Below are 9,543 nucleotides of genomic sequence, written 5' to 3'. Positions count from 1 at the left end.
GAGATAATACATTAACGTAAGATTACACTTGAGAAAACTTGATGTGAATTCAATTGAAGCCAAGCTAAAACTATAAAATAATCATCAGGGTTTCCTGTGACCTGAATAATCCTCTACCCAATGGTAGCCTTTGGCTGTCACATCTTGTTTTTAAGGGAATGTAGTAAATTATTTTATTTCAGCGAATTTTCATGTTAGAATTAACTTTAATTTCAAGTGTTCCATAAAGGCCAAATAGGTCCTAGGAAAGCAATTGACCTATTTGAGACTCTATATCTATCTATCTATCTATCTATCTATCTATCTATCTATCTATCTATCTATCTATCTATCTATCTATATATATATATATATATATATATTATATTGTATATTAACTTAAGTTATGCTGTAACAGGGACACGTTGTGCAATTCAATTCTAATTTTTCATTTTTTTTAAAATATTTTTCATTTATTAGTTTTAATAATTTAGGTAATTTATGTCACTGCCACGTTTTTAATTCTTTACGTTGACAGTCTAACTCTGTGTCCATAGCTGTGTTCATTTCAAGTAACATTTGTCAAACTGTCAACATTTAGCAATAACACGTTTCACCTTTGTTTTTTGCTTGTATTTTTGGGGTTACACTGCTGCCACAACTCTTGTTTCTTTTATATACAACATGTATGCTCCCAATACCCACCAAAAAAGGATATGGGGGGTTAATAGCACTTTTGGTAACCACGGATAATATTGTACATTGTATTGAACAGTCACTTCATTATAGCTGATGGTATTCTCCAGCCAGGGGCTGCTAACAGCCGCAGGTAGCCAGATACAGCTGAATGCTGGTGCTAAACCGGGCAAGGAATGACATGCCTATAAAGAGTTAAAGGGAGGGGACGTGGGCTGTCACGCGTCATTGGGCAGATTATGTGCAGCAAACAAAAAGTGTGTGTCTGTGTGCCAGTCAGTCACTGCATCGGATCCATCTGCACAACTCCTTGTCTTCCTATTTTTTTTTTTCTTTCTTTTCCCTCTTTTGCTTCTGAGTGTGTGTACTCCTTACCACCTCCTCCCATTCATCTGCCTGGTCCCAATCTATCCATCTACAAAGAACAGGCAACGCAGCAGCACCAACATCTCTCATCTGACATGGAAATACAGTAATACGAAAGACACAGGGGCATCAGGAGACCACCATCTCATCCTTTGCCTCCTCTGGTAGTCATATCCGTAGGAATATATTCTGGCTGTATTTCTGGTAAGTTAAAAACGCATGTCTCACCCACCACCCTGCTCATTCTGTTAGATCAGCTGCACGCTAGTAAATGTACAATGCAAGAGGATTTGTACAAAGGGAAGGCATGATGAGCAGGGATACACAAAAACGTGGTAGTCCTTCAGAGGCAAACAATGACTGGGATTGCTCCAGGTGGTGGAAGAAATATAAACCCCAATGGGTTCGTGAGCATCTTTAGTAGAAGACATTCGCTTGTTGGCTAGAATGGTCAGGTTACAGGCTCAGGACAGACCCAGGGATGAGCAGGTTACTGATCCGCTGTTTATTTGCCAGGAAACCAAGCTTAGGGGGAGGAGAGATAGCATGGGAAGCTGGGATGTTCTTCTGTTTTAGATATTTTTGGTATTACTCACCCAGTCACCCAGAGGAACATATCTAGTGTGTTGTTTGGTAACAAATTCATATTGACTTTAGTTGCTTCTGCTGTCCCAAGTGCAGGTTCTGAAATCCAGCACTTTGAGAAGCTCTTGGGAGGAAGGGAAAATAGGGAGATCTTTTAAACACTGAGAGTAAAACCCCAATAGAGCTGCATTTAATTACGAGTGTCTGCCAGTCTCTATATAGAGATTGTCATTTTTTTAAACATTATTTGACACTGTACAGTATACAAGTAATTTACACATCTACACATAGACTGACCTCATATTTTATTTGAGAAAAAACAATGTGTTGAAAAAAAAAAGGAAACAAAAGGTGTCTATATAAGTGGCATACATAAGTTAATACGCCTTTATCTTTTAACTCCACAGTTTTTAGACCAAAAAGGAAACAAAGACGTGGATGTCATACGCAAATAATGCACCTCAAGCTTGGCACATTTTCATTCAGATAGCTGGATTCGCGGAGTTTCAAACATGTCAACTTTTTTAAGCATCGTCAACAATAATTCGCTCAAATGTCCACTCGTGTTTGTTAAGGGTAAAGAATTAGTTCCTGTTTAAAAAAAAAATACATCAAACAATTTGGAAGATTTCTGATGTAGACATCGGACAATAAACCCCATTAGAAACATCTACTCATATTAACAGGAAGGAACTATTTAGTGCTGGGGGTGTTTCACCTGCTAGAAAGTCACATTTTAATGCATCTATCCCCTAGTATGACAAGATAACTGGGACTCACCCTCATCCATAAGTAAGCGTGTCGAGGTAAAAAAAAATAATGACCCCTGCTTGCTGCTTTTAATTAAAGTCTCTGAGGGAAAGTGCTGGATTATGCTAATGAGCAGACATACGTTCCCTCTTGTAGACTAGAGCTAAAGGTTAGATGACATGAAATCAGTGACAGTGACAGTCCACTTGGCATCCATTCGCTATGCTCCTCTGTCACACTGCGCTGGATCACTTGTTAGAAAAAGCTTTGCCTTCCCCAAATTACTACCCTGCACCAAGGTAATGTTGAGTTGAATCTGTGCCTCTGTTGTCAGGATTACCCAAGTGTTTGGTGATGCGCTTACACTGAGCATCCACTGTTTATCTGTTTAATTGGGGCCATAATTACTATTATTCTTCAGTTTCATAGAACTGGGAATAGGTCTTTTAAACGTAGTGGTTATTACTGTGTGTGTCTTCTCTGTGCCATAACTAATAGAAAACCAAAACTGTAGTTGTTTTTCCAAAAAAGTAAATTTTTGATGTGACTACTACAGAATGAATCAGGTTATTGATTTGACAATAAATAAAGGTATAAAAGCAAAGCAATATGTTATAGGACAGATACTCACCGACATACTCATGGGCAGATAGATATAGATAGATGATAGACAGAGTATATAGGCAGGTGATAGAGATGATAAGAGAGAAACAGATAGAGACAGAGATAATATTAAATGGAAAAAAAGATTTGATATCCCAATCATTTTAATATATCTGACTTCTTTTCTTTTTAGGATATGTCAGTCATGGAAGATACTGGGGTTCAGAAAACAATCTGGGATGGAGATGCCAAAGTTGTTCAGCAATGCCTGACGGATATATTTACAAGTGTATACACCACCTGCGATGTCCCAGAAAATGCTATCTTCGGCCCCTGTGTTTTGAGCCACACTTCATTATATGACAGTATAGCCTTCGTCGCCCTTAAATCCACAGACAAGAGGACCGTACCGTATATATTTCGGGTACGTTTCAAAACTAACTTGTATTCAGAAAATACTCAAAAATAACCTACGAAATCTATTGTCAACCTATATGCAGTATATAAACAATAGACAACAAATGTCACCAAATGAGTGATGCATGAGCCATTTCTTGGTATTGCTTTAAAGTCACCTATATGCATGAAACAAATATCGACCAGTATACACTATATGCAGTATGTGTAGAAAATCATTTGTATTGTATATCCCGAATACTACAAGTATTATACTATTTGTAAATAATTAAATAATCATTAAGAAATTTAAGCGGTTAGGTTGTGATATATGCATTTTTATATACCGCATAGCAATATAAACAGATTATATGTAAGTATAATATATATATATATACACACACACACACACACACACACACACACACACACACACACACACACACACACACACACACACACACACACACACACACACACACACACAGTATGGTTTGTATATATATGTATACACCGTTATAAATGCACAATAAATTATATATTTAACCTCTGATCGTGTATATGGTATATAGTACATGCTCACACATTATGTCTAAATTCAGAGAATAATTTTATTCCAAAATATAGTCACATACAATTGATATTTGCATATTCTAATACTTTGGTGCTGGACCAACTAAATAATAACTTTCCAGCAGAAAGAGAGACAAAGATACGCAAAATATTCATTAGTAACAGGGATACAACCAGGGACCCAATGTGATGCCAATTTGATCAAGTACTAAAAATAAATTTGTGGCTATTTTATCAATGCCTATCTGCTGCAAATCTGGTATAGAAAGTGCTGCAATATACAGTATAGCATTACAATTTATAAAAGAAAAAAAGAAAGAAATCAAAATGAATTGTATTCTTTACTCTGATGATTCCGGTCTTTGTTTAGCATTCTTGCTCCAGGTTTGCAGCAGGGACATTATAATAAATAACTGCCCCTTTATTCTCAGAACAATTTGCAATATTACTTTATGTGAAAGCAATTCAGCTATAGCATAAGGAGGGCTGTCATGCCAGGTCTATGTGATTCAGTTAGACAGGGAAGATATTCCCATTCCATGTGATTGTCTACATCCATAATAAAGCGCTGCTGTGCAGCAGCCTCCCCTAAGACTAGATCGCAGCTCACGAGGGACTTTGTTTAATCCTCTTCTGCTATTCTTCATGTCTTTTCTGCAGGTGGATACTTCAGCGGCAAACGGTTCCTCCGAAGGGCTGATGTGGCTCCGTCTGGTTCAATCTGCCAGGAACAAAGAAGAACAAAATCTGGAAGCCTACATCAAAAATGGACAACTGTTTTACAGATCCCTGCGCAGGATTGCCAAAGACGAGGAGTTATTAGTTTGGTATGGGAAGGAATTGACAGAGCTGCTTCTTCTCAACCCTGCCAAGACACCGGGGAAAAACACTGGTCAGTGGCAAGGATCAGTGGCCCAATTATATTTGACGTGTTTAAAACAGATCAATATTTCTTCTGTATTAAACATCACCAATTATCCTGCATGAAATAGCTGCGATGACAACAAAACAAAATACAGCCAGTTAGACAGATAGTATTTCTTTATTTCTTTACTCATATATCCATTCGTTTATATATTTGATTGTTTATTTTTGTATGGGAGAAAATCTATAGAGGAGGGATTTGGGAAATTAATTTCACAAGTTAAACAACGCAGAACGTGGGGTAACTAATTGGGTGGAGAGGGGAAAAAAGTAGAGATTCAGCATGTACTAGTTAAGAGAAATTCTGATATGTGGCAAAGAAAGAAGCCATTTAGCAGACTGATATGGACAGGGCTTATTGCAATGTCCCCAAAGCAGAACCAAACTCCCACACGAGGGAATTGGTCTCTATGTAGAGAATAGCACTAATTTGGTACCATTTGTTGGATGACCATCAACAATTCATTTGTCTTGTACAGCAAGATACAATCTCTTAGTATTTACCAAGCGTGGAGTACCAACATGTAAAATGCATGAGGGACATCCCATATTCAATAAGTGTTAGACACAGCCAAAACATCTCAAATTTCTAAGTTTTTTTTTAAATATATGTGTTTCCCTGAGTAAGCATTTAGGAGGTTAAAATACGTTTTTCAGACAGCAGTGCTTAATCAGCCTCTCTATCTTTCCCACAGGTTCCTCACAGTCCACCTGCCTGGAGTGCAACCAGAGGTTTCAGTTTGAGTTCCCCTATGTGGCCCATGTTAGATTCCGCTGCCCCAAGAGGTTACACAGCTCTGATCAGACCAACTCAGAGCAGGTCAGCAAGGACAGCAGAGAGCTGGAGCCTCGATACCCTATGATAACCCCTGCCAAATACAACAAATTAACCGCCTATCAACCTCAAAAAGAGAACCACAAGCCCACAACAGACTTTCATAACCTGGCCAGGGACATGGAGACCGGCAGAGGATCGTCTTCCTCTTCCTTCAGATCTTCTCCATCTCCCAAGAACAGCCTTCCACACCAAGATGTAGAATCGACATCTGAGAGCCACCACAAAGCCAAGAGAAAATACGACGATCAGTTGGATGAGAACAGGTCCAGGAGGTTAGAGGCCTCCGGCAGGTTTCTGGATCGACCCATGCCTTCCTCAAAAGAGGATTTAGTGTGTAGCCCTCAAACATTCAGAGCAAGCTCCTACTACAGCCTAGAGGAAAGTGGCCGGCTATATGCTCCCCCTAGTCCAGAGACAGGAGAGGCCAAGAGAAGCGCATTTGTAGAGGTGAAAAAAGCCTCCAGGGGAGTAGAAGACGGTGACCTGAGCTCAGAGAATAAAGCGACGTCCCCATCCCATGCGGGCAGCCCTAGTGGGGACAAGCTGCTGTCTGTCAGGTCACAGAATCAGGCAGAGGACAGCTCGGCCCTGGGCAGTGCCTTTACCAGCGTGCCCCAGATGGCAAACCAGGCGCATGAGAGGAAAAGCGCCTTCTCTCAACCGAGAAACAGCTTCAGCCATGTGTCTCCCCTGCAGGTGATGGGGCAGAAACTGGTAAATAGCGGGTTAAATTTGGATCGCCATGCAGGCAACGTGGGCCCAGCCAGGCTCTACCCGTCTGATCCCCTATCTGTCAAGATCCAGGGCCCAGAATTAAATGGTAACTGCCCATTGCAGAGCAGCCTGCCAAAGCAAAGCCCTTTCCTCTTTGCCACCACTTTTTGGCCAAAGAGCTCAGCTAGTCCCCTCCAGCTGCAGCTGCCTTCAACCCTTACCCTGCTGCCTCCTTCCTTCACGTCATTGTGCCTGCCGGCTCAGAACTGGTGTGCCAAATGTAACGCTTCTTTCAGGATGACCTCGGATCTGGTGTATCACATGAGATCCCACCACAAAAAGGAGTTCGCCATGGAGCCGCTGGTGAAGAGGAGGAGGGAGGAGAAGCTCAAGTGCCCCATATGCAACGAGTCCTTTAGGGAACGCCACCACCTATCCAGGCACATGACATCTCATAACTAGATGGAGGTGGATAACTTAAGCTGCTGGACTTCCAAACACTCACACACTTTGAAACACTGGGGCATGGACACCTTCCTCCAGCACAATGTGCGCGGCCCCCTTCTCTCTGAATGCACGCATTTTCACTTTCCAAAAGTACATTTTAAAAAAAATGTCATATATATTGCAGCATATTGATGCATTTGTCATATCTTTCTACTTAAATTATGAAGCACTTATGGTTTAAATGTAATGACAATAATTGTTATATGTAAGGGTACATCTTTATTTTATTTTGGATATCACAGATTACTGTATGGGCATAGTTAGGTTGTGCATTACCTGATGACACTTCGTGTTCTCACCAAACGAATCATAATATTAAAAAGGACTTTCCAACTCTCCAGGAGGTGCATGGACAATAAATACACTGACACAACATAATTATGGACTCCAGTCGGAATGTCATTAACGTGTATTTCCTTTCTATACAAAGTGTAATTTTGTGCAAGTGAAATTAAGTCTGAATAGTTATTTGTTTCTTTCCCCTCCTCATCCCCCCCCCATTTGAAAAAAATAAGATTTATTAAACTTTATAGTTTATCTGGGTATATTGGATGCTTTGACAATAAATTGCTTTATTTTCTGCAAACCACTTGCTTGTTATATAATCTTTTTTTAATAGGGTTTTTGCAGAAGTAGAGTATTTGTAATATTTGTATAGCTTATTAAAATAGACATCTTGGTGAAAGGCAGGAGTGTGTCGGGTTATGTTGCTCGGTTTAGCTAAAGGCGGTTGTTAGCACATTTAAGAATGTGAAGCTACTGTACATCTGATTCCACTACTTTAAATCGTATGAGTATGTGTCTCTTCTCATTTGCAATACAGAAACATTTAGACACAAAGGGGTTGCCATTTTGCTGACCCTGCAGAGATTGTGTTTGTGTGTGTGTGTGTGTGTGTGTGTATGTATACACATACTCTGCAGGGTCAGCAAAATGGCAACCCCTTTGTGTATGTATATGTATATATATATATATATACATGTAGAGGTATCAGTACCGTGTTAGCCGAGCTTCAATAATCAAAAAATAAATAGATGATACCGTTCTGTGGCTAACGAAATGCTTTTATTTGTGCAAGCTTTCGAGATACACTGATCTCTTCTTCCAGCGGTGTTACAATGAATGAAGCAAGCAAAAGGTATACTTAACAACAGTGTCTATTGGAATGTTATCTGTGCTGGTCCTTCCCCCGGTGTGGATGTGTTTTATTGCTAGTGGTGTCAAAAGGTTCCTAAAAGCAAGTGATGTAAGAGTGTGCGTGTGTATCTGTGTGAATATAAATGAATGGAGAGCCCACAGTATATACAGTGCTTTACAAAAGGTGTGTGTGGAGTGGGAGTGGATATAAATGGTGTGGGTGGGTGTGGAAATGTGAGAGATTGTAGCACAACTAGAAGTGTGTGTGGATACTATGTGGTCCCTATTGGTGTATAGGGATGGGAAAACAGGGAGTTTTAGTATGTGTAAGAGACAGCTATGTGCATACATATAGCACAGTATGTACAGATATGGCCTTTAGCGGTCATGGGAAGAGAGTTCACTTGTGTCAGTAATGACTCATAAAATTTCGATCTCTGTTTAGGCCACTGCTAAGTATCCCGAACAGTTGCATACATTTGTATTCATGCAACCGTCTCTCTTTCGGTGTTTTAAGATTACCTTTGAGTATGGCAACCCTCAGATCGTATATATATATATATATATATATATATATATATATATATATATATATATATATGCAAATACAACTGTATGCTCATCTGCATGTCTTAGGCAGGTCTGCAACCCCGCCTTTCCCCATTATCACCCAGCATACAGCACTTCCACTGCAGCAAGGGATTCTGGGAAATGACATGCAAATGAGCACACAGTACATGCTATAGCCTTTCCCATAGCCTCTTATGCATATCCAGTTAAAATCAACCCCACACTGATGAGACCCATCAAGGTCGAAACTGCTGTCTGTGGGTGGTTTTCTGGGTATGCACCTTAACCCTGGCTGTGCTCAAAGCTGTGACCTATAGGGAACCATGTTAAAAATGGTTTTTGAGGCAAAAAGTGACACTGTGTGCTCATTTGCATGTCATTTCCCAGAATCCCTTTGCTGCAGTGGAAGTGCTGTATGCTGGGTGATAATGGGGAAAGGCGGGGTTGCAGACCTGCCTAAGACATGCAGATGAGCATACAGTTGTATTTGCATATTTGCTTTCCTGTGGAGGTTTTTTGTCACTTTTTTTACTCACCATAACTTAACTCAGTATTATGGTATATATATATATATATATATATATATATATATATATATATATATATATATATATATATATATATATTATATATATATATATATATATATTAGAAAAAGAAAAGAGAAAAAGCGCCCAATCCTTGTGTAAAATCAGATGAACAATTTAATAAATCATGGACATGACAAATGCACACTTACAATTTGTCTGATTAAAACAAGCATTATGTATATATATATATATATATATATATGCAAATATAGCTGTATGCTCATCTGCATGTCTTAGGCATATATATATATATATATATATATATATATATATATATATATATATATATATATATATATATATATATATATATAT

At 39.1% G+C, this 9,543-nt stretch overlaps 1 protein-coding gene across 2 annotated transcripts; it reads left to right on the top strand.

The window, feature by feature from the left end:
- The first annotated feature begins 644 nt into the window (after window positions 1–644).
- PRDM8 (PR/SET domain 8) lies at window positions 645–7,687 on the top strand. 2 transcript variants are annotated; one of them, XM_075606568.1, is made up of 4 exons: window positions 645–1,245; window positions 3,173–3,403; window positions 4,609–4,840; window positions 5,568–7,686. In XM_075606568.1, the coding sequence occupies exons 2-4, from the start codon at window positions 3,176–3,178 to the stop codon at window positions 6,884–6,886; spliced, it is 1,779 nt and encodes a 592-aa protein (XP_075462683.1). In that variant the 5' UTR covers window positions 645–1,245; window positions 3,173–3,175; the 3' UTR covers window positions 6,887–7,686. The 2 variants fall into 2 exon arrangements, with proteins under 2 accessions (XP_075462683.1, XP_075462676.1); XM_075606561.1 differs by lacking the exon at window positions 645–1,245 and adding an exon at window positions 1,315–2,675 and having other exon boundaries at window positions 5,568–7,687.
- Window positions 7,688–9,543: the final 1,856 nt, after the last annotated feature.

This window comes from Ascaphus truei, chromosome 1 (assembly GCF_040206685.1).
Source record: "Ascaphus truei isolate aAscTru1 chromosome 1, aAscTru1.hap1, whole genome shotgun sequence".
NCBI lineage: Eukaryota > Metazoa > Chordata > Amphibia > Anura > Ascaphidae > Ascaphus > Ascaphus truei.
Note: the sequence above shows the minus strand (reverse complement) of the source record. Positions and strands in the feature narration are given on the sequence as shown.

What these genes read in the sequence shown, in the direction of transcription:
- PRDM8 (XM_075606561.1), top strand. Translation starts at nt 2,556, where the DNA reads ATGAAATCAGTGACAGTGACAGTCCACTTGGCATCCATTCGCTATGCT. An exon ending in CCGTACCGTATATATTTCGG is followed by an intron (nt 3,404 to 4,608) that starts GTACGTTTCAAA and finishes TCTTTTCTGCAG; the next exon opens with GTGGATACTTCAGCGGCAAA. An exon ending in GACACCGGGGAAAAACACTG is followed by an intron (nt 4,841 to 5,567) that starts GTCAGTGGCAAG and finishes TCTTTCCCACAG; the next exon opens with GTTCCTCACAGTCCACCTGC.